We start from the raw sequence: 19,750 nt of genomic DNA, 5'->3' as shown, positions 1-19,750 counted from the left end.
TTCTTCTTGTTTAACTTTTAGAAGGAACGAATTTTCCAGTTCTTGGTATCACAGTGGACAATGAAAGTCTAAGGATCTGAGCTTCTGAAAGATTAGTGGTTTCAGAGGTAACCTGCTAATATTTGGAGAAGTGTTCAGATAAGATCAGCTCGGGCAAACAGAACTTATACACTTCATGTCCCAAGTGATAATATGACATAATTACATAATATTTTACATTTCTTTAATTCTTTCTACACTTAAAGTCAAGTAATGCAGTCTGTGAAATTTTTTGACAGATTTGTAATTGTTACAGATAAAAAGTATTTACAAATTATGCCCTGCAAAAGAAACGGCAGTATTTTCTCCTGAATAGTTTAATTCTGTCATTATTTGGTATGTTTGCAACTAGCTGATGTGATAAACTTAATGGAATTCCAGTCTTGTGGCTTCCATTTTTGTTTTCTGTTAAAGTCTAAGCTGCTTTTTGGTTTCACGAGTTGGATGAAATAGATAGCCAGACAGAAATGCACTAGTTCCTTTCAAGAAGCAAAGGGTAAGAAGTGTGGCAAAAGCTGTCTTTCTGAAGTAGATTTGGTGCTTCTCAACTCTACCATGGGCAGTCATGGCAGTTTAGTTGTGTAGCCTTAAGGCTTTAATAAGTAAAAGTCCTTGAGGACTGTTGGCTGGCACAGACATGTGGGAACAATCATTTTGGTTTCAAGTTGTTGGGGAGGAATTGCAGTTGTGCACACAGAGTCATGAAAACACTGGCCTGACATAAAAAGGAGCTGGGCTAAACAGCTACTGTGCATGATAGCGCCTAGCTAAAAAGGATATTAGTGTCCTTGGAGCAAAAAATTTTAAAGATATGTAGGTTTTGAGATGGCTCTGAATTGAATTCAATTAAAATAGAAAATGCTCTCAAATGCAGGGTGCAAATTAACATAGGCTGGGCTTGACTAAGAAAAAGTGCTTGTAACAAAGATATGAAATCATCTGCCTCCTTTGAAAAGTGTTCCTCTTGTATCTTAAATCATGGGATGTTAGTAAACTTTCCAGTTAGGTGACTGTGCCACAGTTCTCCATTTGTTTGATTCTTCAATTCTTTCCTATGATGTTTTAAAAATATGGCATTATAACTTAGCTCTTCAAACAAATCCTTCACTTTTGCTGTTCCTACAGGAACACACACTTTCTCCTTGCTAACATTAAATTACTTCTAGGCAATAAAATCTGTAATACAGTAAAGTTTTTAAAAGAAATAGTAGCATTAAGTGACATTAAATAACCTGAATCTGTTTAATTGCCTTTAGTTATTATCTGTTCTCTGAAATATAAAGAAGAAAAGCTTTGAGTTGCTTCCTCTGTGCTTCTCCCTTGAATGTGCTCTTTGTCACACAGAAAGTTAAGTTACTCCTGTGATTTTCAATATTAATTTCTGTAGTTTTGAGAAGGAACCAATGTAAAAAGTGATGAAAATACCAAAGTTTGCTGATGTCATTACAGACACCACATATGGGGGTTCTCTTGCTCTTTTATAATCATATTTATCCTACCAGCTGTGGTTGGTTAAAGGCTGCAAATGCATCCTGATGAATTTCCCCTGTAAACTGCCACAGATCTGTCTCTGTTTTTGAAGTTCTTGTTCCCAATAACTGGGAATGTTTCTAGTTTTACAGAAGAAACTCTGTTAGCCAGAAAAAATGAAAGTTTACTAAAGTGGAAAAAAAGTGGTTTGAAAATGCAAACAAATATTTCTGATAAATTTGAAGAAATAGGGAAGGAAACGACATTTTTGTCAAGCATTAAGACTAAATCTAAAGGAGAAGATGAGGTATTCTTCAAAATCAGCAGGAGTGAAAAAAGAGCATGCAGTTATGGAGGGGGTTGTAGAAGATGCTGTTACCTAAGAGCACTGGGACGAGAACATCTGTGCTCATCTATAGAGCCGCTTAAACATTGTCTGAATCAGTGCACTTCTGTTACAATTGGTGTTAGAAATGTCTAAGTATTGTAAAATTAAGACCAAACAACATAAAGTTTACAAGTCAAGTATTTAGGGTTTTGAAAATGTTGGTACTTGTGTCAAGTTGGATTGAGAAGTAGATCAGAAGATGGAATAAAATGGATAAAAGGATGCTTTGGTTTCTGTTACTGTAGTGTTCATCTGGCTGCCTGTTTTAACATAAGAGGTCAGACTGTATTTGTAGAGACAAATCTTAATTCGGACATTTTGTAATGTGTGGTGTTGGTCGCCCCCCCCCTCCCTCCCCCGAGTAATGATTTTCATTTAAAAATGTTGATTTTGTAGATATTCATAAAGGGCTTGTGAACCACTCTTGCCTTTGCTTGATCCCCTTTTTCTTCTGTCTTTCAGTGGAAGTAAGTTTGATATAAGCAAGGTGCATGTCAGATACTGTTACCAGGGCTGGCTGGAAATAGGCTGGACCAATTCTGCAAGTACTGCTTTTATGAGGACTCATTTCATTCTTGAGTCCTTTTGCTTTTGTTTTTCGAATTTTTCCTCAGGTCAAACAAGCCTAACAGCTGTTCCTTATCTAAAAAGACTGCTTTCTTCCAGCTGCCCTGTGCTGTGAGATCAGGCACAAGATCAGTACAAGGTGGGAAAGATTGAGGAGTGTGTAAATAAAAACAATTTGGTCTCACATTGACTGCATGTTTATTTTCCCCTCTTGGCTGCTTAAACTGTTGAAGTTCCAAGAAAATACTTAAAAGTACTTTCCATTAGTTAATTACTTTTACACTGTATCACTTACTCATGGTTCTGAACATTGTTGGAGCAACACTAATTTGGATTCTGGTAAAGATTATAGTATTTATAAATACTGCAGAGTCTTCCTATAATCCCTAATTGAGATTAAAATCAATGTCTATTATATCTGCCTATTTCTATATATTCCTAATCTTTTGCATAAAAAATATTTTCCTGTTTTCCAAATACAGGCACTATTTGTGGTTGAAATTAAAACATTTTTGTAGCAGGACCAGAAAAAGTGACTTTCTATTCCAAAACATTTAGTGCTTTTCAGGAGTAAATTTGGAGGAACATTGCCATTGAAATACTTTGCATGGAGGACACAAATGTTGCCTTCAAACTTAGGAGAAATAATAAAATAAGAAAATTGTCAGTAGCAGTTACCACCAATAGGAATTGCTAAGATTCTTTTTTCTTTGCTTTCTACTAGAAGTGTTCATGATGCTTGGGTGCCATATCCAGTGTAACAGAAGTGATTCTTTGGTCAGGGGCTTGCATGGAAGATGGATTACTGATGGAAAGATTCATACTGGAGGCTCTTTCACCTTTAAATTTAGATAAATACCAAAATCATGTCAAAATGGCAGAGTCCTTATTGGGCAAGGCAAGAAACTGTCGAGAAAAGTCTGCTCAGTTATATTTGAGCTCCAGATTGCACTTCACTGATCTTTGACGTGTTTTGAAACTCTAAAACATAACATAGTGCACAGTTGTTAATGAGCTATCTGGGACACTGAATTTCAAATAGAACATGTATTTTTGTGTCATGGTTCCACGTTATTTTCTGTCTTTGAATATCTACAGCTAAATATCTCTGCTTTATGTCAGGAGCAATAAGGTTCCTGAGATAAGAATATGTGGGACTAAAACATGGAAATCTTAATTCTTCTCAATACCTGATCAGTTCCACATTGAGTTACAATAAAGCAATGTTTTCTTTTACTATTAATTTTTTAGTCAACTATAAATTTCATTTCACTCTTTCAGCCAAAAGAATTCATTTTCTTCATTAATAAGCACAGGTAATTACTAAGATATTTCATTGTGGAGCTATTTAGTCTTTCTGCATATGTGATATATGAGAAAATTGGTTTCCTCTTACTAAATAATTGTTTCTGTTTTAGGCCAGTTTTATCTTTCCTTGACTCAAGTGCTGGTTGACCTTTCAATAGAAGCATTGCTTTGGTTCCTTGTTCATTTTGAAATGTTGCCAGAAGTTGAGGGGAAGGGGAGGAGGGGAAGAGAAGTTGCCTTTATTTTATCCCATTTTAGGATTTTATGCATGATTTCACAACATTGTGGTAAATACAATAGTACATATTTAATACAGCTTGTAGGTTTATGTTTGCAACAGACTGGAAACAATTGACAGTACTTCTCTTAAGCATAACCAAAAACATAATGAAGTTTATTCTGCCGAGTGTCAGGCCACAAATAAAGACAGGCACATGTGTGGTCAACCTGCCCTCCATTTCTAGAAAAGTGCCATTGGACCGAGTAAACTCATTTTAAATCAGGCAGGAAATCTCTGCCAGACTTGGCCTAGACTTGTGTGTGTTCGTGACTCGTGGCTCTGCCCAGCCCTGCAGCTGGGTTGGCTTCTGAGCCAAACCAAAGTCCAGTCCCCCTCTTTGCACTGGGGTGCCAGTGGCCTGTTGCCTTTTCCTCTTCCAGGATGGTTCTGTGTTCCAGCAGTCTGGCAGCAGGCTCCACTCTACTCTGTGTCATCTTCTGCCATAAATTTTGAAGCATGCTGTCACATACCTGAGTGAATAAGCTTAAATGATGTATGTTTTTCCTGGACAAAGAATGCGCTCAGGAATTGTTCAAAATAGAGGAGAATATTTTGTTACCATGCATTTTTATAAATGATCAATTTTGTATAATCGAAATCAGCTTTTGTATTTCTCTAATTATGAAGCTAAATGAAAACGAATGACATGGTGGTGGGAGCAGGCACAACTGTCTGGGAGGAATAGGGAAGACCCTCCCTGAGAATCAGGTTTAGGGTTAAGAAAGACAAAGCCCATCTGGACTTGAATATAACATGACATAGAAAGGACAACACGAGAGGTTTCTACAGATACAGCAATAGCGGAAGACTAAGGAAAATATGGGGTCAATGATAAATGGGAGGGGAGATCTGATCCTAAAGGAGATGGACACAGTCCAGGTACTGAATGCTTTGTTCACCTTGATCATTACTGGAAAGTCCAATCTTCAGCAATCCCAGCTCTCTGAAACCACCACAGAAGTCCAGTGCCAGGTAAACTTATCCTTGATGGAGGAGGATCAGTTCAGGGGATATTTAAAGAAGTCAGACATGTACAACTCCCTTGGCCATGCTGGAATGCACCTGCAAGGGCTGATGGCATTGTGTCAGTTATGAAAAGTGACTTGGAAAGTGATGGGATTTGGGAGAGGTTTTGGAGAGCTGGGAGAAAGCCAATGTCTTACAGAAGGCAAGAAGGAGGATCCAGGAAACTTCTTACACTGCTTACATTGATCCCTGGAAAGGTCATAATAAAGAAGGAATAATCCTGGAAGCCATTTCCAGATATATGGAAGACAAGAAGGTGATTTGTAGTAGCAGGCATAGATTCATGAATTTCTGGATAAATTCTCCCCAAGAAAAGCTGTATTTTTGATGGGTTGCTGATAGTTTGATTTGAAATCTGTTTCCCTGTGTTTGTTTGTTGGATAATTGTTCAGCATTTTTTGTTACAGTATTTATCTTCTGCAGTTTCTGGCAAGCTTTCTTTTTCAATAATCCTTTCTGTAGTGGTTTTAATGGTTTTTAGGCAAGTAGAAGTCTTGAGAGATCATCATTCAACTTCATTCTGTAAAGGATGGTAAAAGCTCAGGTACACAATAAATTCTCACCACTTACCTTATGAACAAAATTACAGGATAGCTGGAATTCTGGGACCTTCTAACACTCTCTTCTGTGTGCATTTCACACTCAATCCACCCAGTCGCTGTGTGCTCATGGGCAAATCCTCAGGGAGGATTGGGCTGTGGGTGCTTCACTGGGCGGTGTCAGGCCTGGTTAGAGGCTATCTAACCCAAGCTTCTGATCTAAGGAGGTTTTAGTTATTGCAGGTTGCTCAGGACAATATCCAGTCAAGTTTTGGATACCTCAGGGACGGATTTTTCATAACCTATTTAGATGCCTGTTTCAGTAGTTGACCAAGCTTGTGGTAAAAAAAAAAACAACAATACCCAACCAAACAAAAACCAAACCAAAAAAATGTTTTTCTCATATCAGGGTGGAATTTCCATGTTCCACTTGTCTCATCCCTGCCTAGTGCTCCCTTGAGAAGAGTCTGGCCCTGCCAGAGTCATGCCCTTCCACTCAGTAATAGTTGAAGACAGCACTGAGACCTCGCTGTGGCTGTTTTGTCAGGCTGCACAGACCTGGTGCTCAGCCTCTGCAGGTGCATTCTGCGTGTCAGTTCCTGACCATCCAGGTGGGACCTTCAGTTGGACTCCTACTGGCTAAGCTGAGCTCTGAGTGTGTTCTAGGGACTGGCTCCACATCCCCAAGCTCCACGTGCTGCCTGTTCCAGTTAGCTGGCTTTGTTTCCTGCTGGCTTGGCTATTGTGAAGAATTTTGTGTTCTGATGCATAACCAAAAGAAGCATTTCTAGAACGTGAATTTGGAGTGGCAATGTGTTATTAATTCCGACAGTCATTATTAGTAGTACATAAGTCCAAGAACTATTATCCACTTACTGTTCTAAGATAAACAGTTTAATGAAAAGTTTATCTTAATATTTGATATGGTATTTAGCAGTTCAATGTATTAAAAAAACCGAAACATTGTAGTCTGTTTGTAAAAAGAGAGCCTTTCCTATCCAATGGAAATCCTTGTGACAACTATGGGACAAATATGATTGGAAAATTATCTTTTTCCTCAAAGATAGATGTAGTTTTTATGATTTGAAGATGAGAGTGTTTTTCAAGCTCTGTCTTGGTCAGTTGCAGGATTATGGGTAGATGGATTTTCTTGATGCTGTTGTATTTTCCTTGTTTGCTTCTGTTGGAACAGTAAGCAAATGGTTTTGGTGAGCAGCTTCTCAAAAAGAACATGCAGAGAAGCTGTGGCAGCAGTTTATGTCAATCTGGTAGGATCTGTTATCACCTGGTCTCACCTCTTCATGGAGGAGAAAGATATCCATGGCAGGTTGATGTGATTCTCTGCTTCCATCTCCAGTTACTGCACTGAACCCCATAATCATCTCAAAGGGAACAGGAATAAGGACATGGCATGCCTTGAGGGCCTCTCTATTTATTTCATTATTTTTGAGCTGGCTGAAAAGTGTCTGCAGTCACATGCACATGGGGGTTGGCCAAATGGGTAAGAATCAAACACAGATTTCAGATGTGTAACGTTGGATTTTGCCCATCTAGGAAAGAGTTTTTGCATGGTTGTTATAGTTTCATAGGTTAAAAATGTAGTGGCAATAATGCAAAATTTAAAAAGATAAACTATCATCATTTAAAATGTCAAATGCGGCAGCTGAGAGAGAACTCAGGATGGCAGCTGTAATGTGCCATATTGATAAATCAAAAAAAATAAATTCAAAACACATGATCTCAGTAATGTAATCCAGATTATGTATTAGAGTGTAAGAGTTGTGCATTTTCAGTGCTAGAAGTTTACTTTGCCTTTGACCCGGTGCCTTGATGTGTGCTAAAGGTACAGTGTTGCTGGAGTGGGGTGAGTCATATTAGCGCTCAAGTGGTACCAACAATCTAAGTTTCTCTTCAAATGAAACACAGGAGTTTGATTTGTAGTGTAAAACTAAAAATATGTTTATTCCATAAGAATTATATTCTCTTTCTTTGTTGCATAAGATGCAGAGGAGACTTTATGGTATCAAAATTTGAATGTGGGGGAGGTACTTGCTGTGGTAAAATCTTAGAGTGAGTGTGAGAGCATTTTTACACAAGTGATGAGAACCTCCTGGACATGATTGACTTAAATTAGCTTGATTGGTTTTTATCAATTGCAGCTGCACAATTTTGCATAAAAATGCAAAACATCCAAAAATCATTTGCCTTGCAGTGTAGTAGAAATATGGTTTTAGTTAGTCTTTAAGATGTTTCAAATGTTTATTCTACACAGATTCTCTGAGAATGGATCCAGAACATATCCAGTTACAGAGAATTAGTAAAGATATTGTAAACGTTGAGAAAATTAATTAAGGAAAATATGCTGCTTTATGTATTGCGTATTTAGGATTTTTTTTCCCCCTTTAACTGTGCTAGTAAGTTAAACAGTTCAAAGATATTTGTTGTAGTGTCATAATCAGGCACCTGCCATTAAAAGCTTAAAGAGAAAGACTGGAACTTTTGTGTGACGTACAGTCGTCTGACTTGCTCTCTCAACCAGTGCCATGCTTGAGAGAAATCCTGAATAAATTTCTTTCTAAATAAGACACGAAAGTTTTAGACCAGAGTTGAGGGTTGCAACCCAGTGTTGAATTTGACCAGGGAAAGGCTGCTGCTGTTATTTAAAGGCTGTATTCTGTACATTGAGTTTTGCTACATGATGTACATTTTCCTTTTTGGAGAACTGTACTTGCAAACTCACGATCCTGCCTTTGTTTCAAAGTTTCAGTGGGATAATGATTTTTATAGCATGTGACCTTAAGGCTAATTAAGATGTATTCCTTGGATGTTTAATGTTGTCTAACTCACTGGAAAAATATGAATACATAAAACTTGCATAATTTACTATTATTAATTGTAACCAGCAATTGTGCTGAAAAAGAGCCCTTATTCATACATGAAATAAGAGATTATGTTTGAGTGAGATTACCTGAAGTCAATCTTTTGCACACTTTTAAATGTTTTTGAAACAGGAGGCCTGTTAAGGTCAAAGCATTTTATTATTCCTAGATTCATTTATTCTCACACGTTCCTAGGATGATGATGCCAATTTAGATCTTAAGACAGGTACTTGGAATTAAGCTGTAGAAAATGGAAGACCATGCAGTTAAGAGCATACTTAGTGGTATAATTTCAGTGGCTGAAGAAATTAAGTATTTATGCATATGTGTATATAAAATTTATAAATTTGTACATATGTGTAAAGAAATCACAAGAAAGTGTGGAGACTGTTTTGTTTTATCCCTGTGCTATCAATTTCATACTTGTTTGACAGTCAAAACACATCTATGTATGTAATTCACTAAATAATTTTTTTAGTCCTCCGTTAAGTCTTGCAGTCCAGTGCAGAGATGAATGAAAATAGAAGGTTATATTTCTTCTTGCATAAATAATACAAAGGTTTAGAAAGTTTCAGTTACAGAAGCGCTTAATTGCGTCTGCACATGTTTACAGACAGCCTGGTGAGGTATTACTGAGGGTGTAATATATGCAGGAAGAACAAAGGCTGATTTTGCTGTCCTGAATTTAATTTTCAGGAATGATAGGCATAAACTCTCCTGTTTTTAATAGAGATAGAAATCAAAGAGGCTAATACACCTGTGTATTCAAATATATGCTTTTGTAATACAATGTTAAGGTCGATGTTAATTTAATACATTTATTAAATTTTCCACAGTTGCTGTTATTTGCCAGCTACCTGCTCTTCACTTCTTAGAAAACATCCTTACTAAAGGGGTACTTGGAAACTAAATTTTCTAAGACAGCTAGGCAGCTGCAACTTCTGTCACATGTCTTTTATAACTTACTGGTTTGAAAGGTGAACATCTTCTGGGGGATTGGTTTTGGTTTTGTTCTTTTGCTTTGCTTCCACTTGAGAGATGGTATTGTGATACTCTTATATGTTGATAAATACAATTAACTTTGCATAGTGCAATGCAGGATCCTGTGTAGTTAATCTATGCCAAACTTTACATTGAGATTCCTCTTGTGTGCTTGCATTGTCCTGTTTCTTGAAATGTGTCTTTTCTCAGTCTTTTGAGGAGATTGGAAAAAGGAGCAGAATTTCACCCATGTGCAGAATTATTCATGTCTGGGAAAAAGATTACTTTCAGAATGCTTTCTTGGAAAAGAAAAACAGATGAGGAATAGTACTTTATTTATTTATTTACTTCTAGAATTTTCTTAAAGGGCAGATTTATGAGGCTCCATGTTAATGTCAGCTGTCAGAGACTGGGGAATGAATTTTCATACTCAGGTTTCATTCCTATGACTAGTAAATCTGATTTCATGTAGCCTCTCCTTCTGTGTTAAATTATTTGCACCCTGATTTTTTAGCAGTAATATTTGTTTATACATGAATATGCATATGTATGTGTATATATGTACTATTTATGTCTAGACTAAATAGAATAAACTCAAAATAGATATACTATATACACAAAAAAGAATGTTAAGAATGATTAAATAGTAATTTTTCTAAAAAAATTAATTTTTTGCATGTTTTCTATTGCATGTTAGGAGAATAATTTCCAGTATTGTTTGTACCTCTCTACTTACGGATAACCTCTGTTGAAAGGGTTGAAATCCTAGAAGATTCAATCCTAGAAGTATTCCAAAGACACACTTTCAAGTCCAGAAACTTTCAACCAAAGTCTTTTGAACATAATCAATTGAAAAAGCAGGAATTCTGGTGATATTTTTGGAACGAAATCCAAAGTTTGCAACTTCATTGGTAACACAGGATTTGGAATTGAATTTTACCACTCCCATTCCCAGACAGGATAGCAAGCTTGAACAAATAGTAAAAATCCATTTATGTCTGAAGTAAAAACATATCTCATTCTGATTATCTCCCTTTGGATTTGCTATAAAAGATTATTTCTCTGGTGTAGAAGAAAACTTTTTCAGTTTCAGAGAACCACTGTACATCCATTTTGGTTATGAATTGGGCTATAGCAGTATCTTTTTTTTTGATAAGACTGCTAGTCTTTTAACAACAAATATACATAATGTCTAATTTAGCTGAATCTTAGGAGGGCTTTCCATGCTGTACTATATTCAGGTGTTTAAAGTGGGACCTGCTTCAGTCCAAGAGTGGTAGAAATGGTGAAATATTGGCTAACAGAGGAGCAGTGGAGATAGCAGGAAGAGGAAAGACCAGGTTGGGGAATAATATTGGTGAAACATCTCAAGACCTGGTACTGCAATGAGGCTTATTTCATATTTGCATTGCTCAGCTTGCCAGAATTTGGAAGCATGCACCTGGAGACACTGAGATTGGAGTCACTGGTGATGATCCTGAATTCTGAAGGGAGAAAAATGGATGAGATAGGGTAGTACAAAATGCAGGATTATGTCCTTTGGGACAAAAAACTAGAACTTTGTAGTGTAAAGGTAATAATAGTGTGTTAGAGCATTGCTGTTAGTCAGGAATAAAATGTGGCTCTAGAAAATCTGATACTAGAATGTATCAGGAGAGAGATTTCTGTTACAGAAATTGGGGAATGTTTTTATGTACACTCTGAGATCTCGTCTGAAATGCAGGCATCCAGGTTCAAGAAAGATGAATTCCAGATAGACAGCAGAGATGAAGAGGAAGGTTAGAGGGATGATCTGGAAAATAAATTAACCTTCCTATGATGCTAAAAAGGCTCAGATCTGTCATTGCATTGTGGTTTCATTTGCAGGAATCATTGCAGCCAATTCATTTTGCTTATCACTGTTGTGAACTGATGACATTCTTCCTGCTTTCAGCTATGATATATTGGCTAAGGAATAGTCGTTTCCAGTTCAGTGATGAGCAAGTTTTTAAACAACTTTGTTTACATGAGGTAATCTGACTGGACTCTAAAGTACTTTAAAAAAAAAAAAAAATCTTGTTTTTACCAAGGTAGAATTGTCAGTCTGTGCTCAGCATCTTGTAGCTTAAATGTTATTTGACAATTAAATATTATTTAGATGTCATACTCTGGAGTTTCAACAATTTGAGTTTATTTAGTACACAAAAATATATGCACCAAAATATCCCCTTAAAGAATGGAATCTATTTGTCTTTACGTGAGAATTTTCTTCATGCTTTTCTCACATTTGCTTTTTTGAGGAAACAAAATAAAGGAAAGGTTTCATTCTGAAAGAAATTACTTGAAATCTTGAAATGTCCTTTTTTTTTTTTTTTTTTTTTTTTTTTTTTTTTCCTCCTCAGCTGAGCTTTTGCTTCAAGCTTTTGAATATTGGAAACTTTTCACAGGCTACCTGGGTAGGAGTACTGCACTTTCTGGGGGCGTTGATGAGATTTTTTTGCATAATCTGAATCACAATGCTAGCAGAAGTTGGCCTCTTGCTCTCTGTCTCTTTCCCTGGACTACGAAGTACTCACCTGCTTTAAACACCTCCCCTTTTGTCAGTTCTTAAATGCTGAAGTCGTGGAAATAGAACACTAAAATATAGTATGCTTTAGAGACTATAAGTAAAGCCTATAAACTATCAGCTGAATTGAAATGTGAACTAGAGCAACCATAATACTTAGAGCAGTAGGGGGGTGAGAATGTTGTTTGAGATAATGCCGGAAGGTGGAATTTTCCCCTGTGAAGTGAAAAAGCTAGCTAGCTCACTAGAGTTTCAATTTGGAACAGAGTGTGAAGGATATTAACTGTGCAAAATTCAGGTGTCTGCAGCTTCAAAATGTTCTGAATTTTACATACATCAGATGTTTTTGATAGAAATGAATGTATGGCTTGTCAGGTACTGATGTTGCTTTGAAAAAGGTAATCTTTATCACATCAGACTAAAAAATGAGGGAAAAATATGATGAGGAGATTGTTTTCATTATATTTTCTTATTTTAGAATAGGGGATGGGGGGTTTTGGGCTTTCTTTTTTTTTTTAGTGGCTCTGGAGAGTACAGTTGGGACACATGATCACCTTTCTATACTTGTAGTTCAGTTCTCATATTTGCAAAAGGACCCATGTGAAAATACGCTGTCTGTAATAATTCAGTACTTCTGTATGGAAAATTGGAGTGACAGCTCTTTTATTCTTGGTTTAAATTGGTTTTCATAGTAACAGCTTAGAATTTCCCCAGATATATGTGGATGCATAAACACAGGCACTAAGATCTTTAACAGAAATTTGGGGGTTTTTTATTCACTGAAGTTTTTCCTCAAAAGGTGGCTGCGTAATATACTAAGAAAGCAAATATTGGCCCAGAAAATGTCTACAGGCCTGTGGAGCATGTAGTGATCATGAGGAAGGGAGAGAATGATGGTAAAGAAGGGGAGGAGCAGGACTCTTGGGCACAGTGGTGAATATTGGCTGCAGTGTGTGCGGGAACGGGGTGGCTCAGGAGGGGGATTAACAGTGGGTGACAGTTTTTCCTCATTACCCCAGCTGTGGTACTACAGCACACTTAGGACTTCAGTAGGACCTTCAGGTTTAGTTTAAAAAAATACAGTCCAACATTTGCTTTAAATGTATCTATTTATGATGGTAAAGTAAATAATTCTTAACAATGAAACACAGTAGTGCTGCTTTATGTTTTACTTCCCCATGGAGCTCCTTAGCACTAAACCACTTTGCTAAATGATATACGTAATATGGCATCTAAGTTAAACAGTTAACAGTAAGGAACTTCAAGGAATAGACATCACCACTGAAGCTGGTCATGAGTGGCAGGTGATGACACGAAGGTTAATAAAGTTTAACTTCAAATCTGGCAATTTTTGCCAGTTACATGAACTCTTTTTTTCCAAAAAGTATAACCCAATAATTCTAAAATTTTTACAATGTGTTGTATATTTCCAGAGCAAGGGACAGAGTTTATTGTATTAAATAGTAGAAATAAGTAGCTGCTGAAGAAAAAGTTAGACAAAATTAAAAAGCAATTTACTTGGAGAGAGGTCTTTGAAATACTTTGTGTTAGCTATCAGATCTGGTTTTGCTTTATTTTTCTTGAAAATTGTGGTGTTCTTCAGACTGCCAAGTTTCACTAGTAGGTATACTGCCAGAGCTTGGGAAAAATAAGTGAAGGACTTAAAATTAGATAGTGTTGAGTGCAAAGCCAAAGAGAGGGGTTTTGTGTACGAGAAATCCTTATCCTTTCAAATAAAAATATATATATATACATATATATATATATATATGTATGTATGTATATATAAATATATATACTTATCTGTTGCTGTAAAATGACCGGAATTTAATTTCCTTTCAAATGATACTTAAAATGCTTTAGATGGAAAAGAAGTAGTAACAAAATGGCAGAGATTCCTCATAGTGTGCTGGCATGCTTCAACTAGAATACTTCATTGTTGCGTTACTTTGGGGAGCTGTGATTTCACAATACCATAGTCAGGGAAGAGACAATTTCTTATTTTGGCTAATTCACCCTGGCCAAAAATGAAGTCGTATATTTTGCTTCTGGCCATATTTTGCTTCTGGCCGTCCACCAGATGAGGAACTGATTTAAAAGCATTTTGGTTTTCTACCATCTGGAGGTTCTTATTTGACTTATGCTATGATGTCATAGGTGTTTAGTGCTGAGCACATAGGGAAAGGTTGTCTGCAGTTCAGGCTGAGGTAGTTTTGTTTGGTATTATGAGAAATGTAAAAGTCTTGGGTCTTGATTACCAGAGGCAGAAAGATGACTTCGGGGAAGGGGAAAATGACTGCCATAACTGATGTTCTCCTAGACCTCCTCATTGCAGTTCTGTGAACAGAAAATCAATCTGCACACCCAAGACCACACACAGTATGAATTGTCTGTTCCCTCTTCCAGGCTGGCACTGGCTCTGAGCTCCGCCTCCACTTTCAGAATGGCTTCTTGCTGTGAATGTTAGTTTGGGGATGATGTAGTTACTCCATTGAAATACTTCATTATGTAGGTGGATTTTTGAATTAAAGTGCTCTGCTGTATCAGTCTCAAAATAAGGAGATGTAAGAAACTAGATATGTATTTGGCAGATTTTTTCTACCACCTACGGCTCTGGTGGACATGCTGTGCTCTTTCCTTCCCAGCTCTTGCACTGTCCTTGTGTGAAATGGGGTAGGTTGATGGGCTTGAGATTCTTGGCTGTTTCTCATTGCAATTGAAGCTGCACTTTGGTTATGCTTTAAAGACTTTATTTGAAGCTAAAGCAGGATTTGAGTCTGAGAAGCTGGAGTGGACAGGAGCTCTGCTCCTGTTTCCCACACAGGTTGTCACTCTGGGCATTTAGAACCATTTGCTTATCTTCACCCTCCCTGTACCCGCAAGTTTTATTGCCACAAATCCCCCCCATTCCTGAGTTGAATCTAGAGGGCCATGCTGGCAGAATGTGTGGGAAGAAATTTGTGAAGAAGAGAGAATTGTCTGCTCAACCCTTAGGGTGGGGACTGGATGGGCAGAGAAGAAAAGATTATTGACTCTGATGCTGCCAGGTTCAGCCAAGCGGGACAGAGTTGCAACTCTGGAATCTGCTGTGTTATCCCGGCCACGGGGGAATGGTGTCAGTGCTTTGTTTACCTGGGCATCTAATCACCTCCAGCTCCCTTGACTTGAAGCTTTAGGCTTCTGCCTCGTGACAGCTGGAAAATGAGCCTGGCAGTGCCTGACGGGGAGAGCCACTTTTGGAGAACCTGCTCCAAGGTCCTGACGAGCTCCTCAGCTGCAGCTGAAAGGCCCAACAGAGATTTCTGTGATTTGACTTCAAGGATTGCCTTCAGATGTGAAACAAATAAGTGATTAAATATAAAGAAGATGTGGTAATGAGATTCAGATGAGGTCTTTTATGTTCATTGAAAGGGATCTGAAAGCTTGCTGCTACTATTATTTCTTGTTTTTTAATTAAAAAAGTAATCTTTGAATTCCTTACTGCGTGCTGCTTACAAACTGAGAGATCCTATTACTGTAATATTGTAAGAAATAAGTCTTAAAAATAAAATAAATCCAGTGGAATATAAATCTTTTTGCAGTGCATAGAAAGGCAATGAGCCATTTTAAAAGCAGGAAGAACATACATTTTGAGATTCAATAGATCATCTAAATTGGTCCCAAACCAAGTTTTAAAGTAGCATTGAAAATACTTTTGCTTTGAATAAATTTAGTGTTACAAAACTCCAAATATACAGGAATGTAGATTTGCTGATTTTTTGCACTTTGATAGTATTCTGATTAACTAGGGAACAAATTGCTTAAAGAGAAGACCCTTTCTGACTGTTCCATCTGCAGAACTTAAGAAGTTCTAATCCTCCATTTATGCCCTTTCAGTTTCTTTCATTTAGCTTTTTATTATGAATTAACCTTATGCATGTCTAGGAAATATAAACTTTAAACTCTTGTTCTTTATTTTCTAAAATTTGTACGTTTGAAATTTGGATTAGTGAATATAATATCTTTCACTTGCCTGACTGCCTGCAGTTCTCTTGTAGATGGAGTGTTATTCAAAATAATACTTATTCTAAGTATTATTGCCACATCATACATTTTCAATACAAACCTTGACTTTTCAGTTGTGAACCTTGCAGCCAAGGAAATCCTTTGAGTCCACTTAATGTGAACACCTCATGGTTCAGAGGTGCAGAAGAAGCCTCTTTTCAAGGAAAACTATCTCTGTAACAGAAAATGATTGCACTCCCTTTATCTTAGTTCTCTACTTTCCATGATGTTTATTAGAACTGGCTGAATTTTGTGGGTACACATTTTCTTATATTATTTAATTTACAAATAAGCTTTCAATAATGTGAACCTCACAGCGTAAAAAAAAAATAATCTTGGTTTTCAAAGACTTCATATATGATGAACTCTGTTCTTTACTCCCAAATATTTCCCACCCCCCAGTATTATATGCTGAGAGCTGCTCAGCAATTCATTTGTAGCTGCTTTTCTGAACCAGAACATGTGAACAGTGGAAGTGTTCCTGAAGGCACCAATACCTATCAGGTGTGATTCTTGTAGTAATGATGGTTAAAGGCAAACATATTCTCTATCTTTAATGAATTGAGATCTCTGCTGTTTTATTACTGTTTGAATTGCATAAAGAGAATAACAAATTTGCATACTTGAATATTTACACAGCAAGAAATGAGAAAATCAAGGGTGCTTACACATTCTGGGCTGTTGAAATTCTTCTGGGGTTTCTTTTTTCTTCTTTTTAGTTGTTTTTTTTTTTTTAACCCCACCAGTTATATATGCAGAGTATTTTGCTTAGGAAAAAACATTTGAAAATCCCTTATTTAGTTTGATGGGGATTTGAGCTTACTACAGAGAAGTAGTCAGACCCATTTGGTAAGAGACTTATGGAATAAACACAACTGGAGAAAAGTGTAGCAAGTAAAACAATATCTTAGAGTTCAGTTTGGAAAATTACATAGGAGAGAAATAAAATGTTTCTTAAGTGTGAATAAAAGAGTATTAGAAAAAATATGCCAATGATCTTTACTGAACCCTAAATATGTTTGATTTACCTGCTGCAGGTTGATGCCTTGCGGTTACGATTGGAAGAAAAAGAAACCTTTCTGAATAAAAAAACAAAACAACTTCAAGACCTCACAGAAGAGAAAGGAACCCTCGCTGGAGAAATTCGAGATATGAAAGACATGCTGGAAGTAAAAGAAAGAAAAATTAACGTCCTTCAGAAAAAGGTAAGATCACTGATTAAAGGATATGCTGTAGAACTTTTGTGGCACATTTAAAGGAAATATTTTTGTTTCTTAAAGTGTATTATTTTAAATATAATAAAAAAGATGCAGAGTCTGTAATAGTGAAATTCTCTAATATAAAATGTCTTACTGTTTTCTGTGGGTACATTTTTTATAGTATCATATTATATATATTATATCAGAAAAATATTAGATGCTGCAGTTGTCACAAAATTCTTGGAGATAAGGAAAGTACTAAAAATCCTGATAAAACTTCTTAACCCTCAACATAAGGGATTCCAGTATCCTTACAAACACTGATCATTACTCTTTCCAAATAATGTAAATATATATAAAATGTGTGGTCCTGCTAAGGGATTGGGATACTGTGTTTTTGGCCTGAAGGACTTTCTTTTCTGGGGGAGAGGAGGGGAGTGGAGAAGGAACCTAAATTAAATCAGTTATCTGCTTTCCCTGTGGTATAACGACATTAAGAAGGGAGGCTCCCTTGTAATTTTCCACAAATTTAACTAACTGCATTTGCTCTCTTCGGGAGTTGGATTCAATCATTACAGTTTCCACCTGGGGGAGTGGGGAGGAAATTTCCTGTAGGGGCAGCTCTGCAAGGGTTCTGCATACAGTAGTAGAGTGTTCATTTCCATATCCTTTTTCTCACACTCACAAAAATATTTATGCTACCAGGCATATACTGTTTGTGTCCTGTGTGTCACTGTTTACCATACAGAGATGCACTTGTGAGCCTACAGGGAAACGGAGGCAAAGTTCCTGGCATCACCTATATTTTGCTCTTCTCCCCCTCCTCTTACAGCCGGGCAAAGAATGTCTACTCCTCCTTACTCTATTATTATGTAGGTAGTTCATGTTACTGTGGTTTTCCTCTAGGATTCATACAGGGTTCTCATGGTTTTGTTGTGCTCCTGTCTGCAATTGCTTAAGCACCGAATTTAAAAAACCAAGTTCTTATTTTTCAGAAACTGAGAGGGCGGCTTTTTCAGGCCTGGGAAATGAGGCCTATCAAAGCTGGAATATAAGTACTCATCCACTTTAATCCTATTTCTGAATATTTGCCTTGTTGGCAACGCTGATCATGTAAAAGAAACCAAACTTCAAGGTTTTTATCCTGAATGCTAACTAGTTTTGGACGTTTCTTGAGCATTCTCAAGAATAGAATGCATCTTTTCTTATTGTTTGCATTCTTAAAAAAAAAAACAAACCCAAAAACCCATACCCCTAAGCAAACCAACAACTTACAATTTCTCTTGTACTTAGACTTTGAGAAAATGCATCAGTTAGAGGAATGTGTATTCAGTGGTGAAAATTTTCTGATGAGTAACTCTCACAGAGCTATCAGCACTATCTGTCCTGGCTCTGTCCTCAGAAATATGCAGCATAACACTTTTCCTGTTTTTAATAAATCATGGCCATTTTATAGGGTGTGCAGGTGGCCTTGCGACTTTTGCACTTGCTTCTTAATGGACATAGTCATTCTCAAACTGCACCCTCTCTCTTCACTAGATCATGGAGTCTAATATGTCATAGCCTCATGAACTCTGGTATACAGAGAGAAATTTTGCTAACAGCTGGGTGGAAAATTTGAGCTAGTACTGAACTGATTTTTTAAAACTGGCAGTAGCACTTCCAGTAGCATTTTCTATTTCGCAGGTTTTTATTTCCTTTCTTTAGGGGACTTGTGAAGTTCAGTTTTCCTACTATGGGCTAAATACTGGGTTTACTCAGAGAAGAATTAATTTGGATGATTACTTAAAAAAAAGAAAAAGTAAAAAAAATTATGTTTGCAGCACATAACTTATGTGTAGATTTGCTTCTCTGAAGTATTTTTAATAACCACGTTCTTTTAATGTGTAGATGTTAGCATGCCCAAAAATAGTAATGCCAGATTGTCATAATAACATTATTATGTTTATAGGAGAATAACATTATTGTGTTTATAGGAGAAGAACGTTGTATTTGGAAAATACATTTTTAAAATTACCCTCAGATCATATTTTCAGATTTGGGTCTTAATTTTACTTGTGTTTCTCTTCCAATATTCAGTCACAGATCATTTGACTAAAGAGAAATTTGATTGAAATATTGTCCTCCTCTGCTCACCCCTCATTTAAGTAAATCTAGAGGATGATGCTATAAATGATAATTTCAGTGTTTACTTTTCATGTGCCTGGTGTACAATTCTGAAGTAGAAAATGCTGTATCTACTTGTCTGGTTAACCCAAGTGTTCAGCACCATTTTGGCAGTGCATACTAGATCATGACTTCTCGTGTTTAGTGTCCTTGAGCATTCCAGTGTCCTTGGCAGCAGATGAAATCTCATCTCTGGGTCACAATACTTGCATACAGAAGGGAAGGTGTTCTGTGTCTATTTTTTTTTTTTCAAGAAGCTTTCCTGGCATTCATGCCTTTCAGCTCTAAATAACTTTGCTCTCTTCAGATGAACTTGTGT

General features: G+C 36.8%; 1 protein-coding gene across 4 annotated transcripts in view; it reads left to right on the top strand.

The window, feature by feature from the left end:
* The window catches only part of ERC2 (ELKS/RAB6-interacting/CAST family member 2), a 421,289-nt gene that overhangs the window by 107,761 nt on the left and 293,778 nt on the right, over nt 1-19,750 (top strand). For all 4 annotated transcript variants that reach the window (XM_066195344.1, XM_066195345.1, XM_066195346.1 and 1 more), the window contains exon 7: nt 17,104-17,271. In XM_066195344.1, the coding sequence (XP_066051441.1) occupies nt 17,104-17,271 (168 nt within the window). The remainder of the gene's footprint in view (nt 1-17,103; nt 17,272-19,750) is intronic.

This window comes from Chamaea fasciata, unplaced genomic scaffold (assembly GCF_029207755.1).
Source record: "Chamaea fasciata isolate MVZ Bird 193981 ecotype frontalis unplaced genomic scaffold, bChaFas1.0.hap1 SCAF_13, whole genome shotgun sequence".
Lineage (NCBI taxonomy): Eukaryota > Metazoa > Chordata > Aves > Passeriformes > Sylviidae > Chamaea > Chamaea fasciata.
The sequence above is the reverse complement of the archived record's forward strand: the minus strand, read 5'-3'. Positions and strand labels throughout refer to the sequence as shown.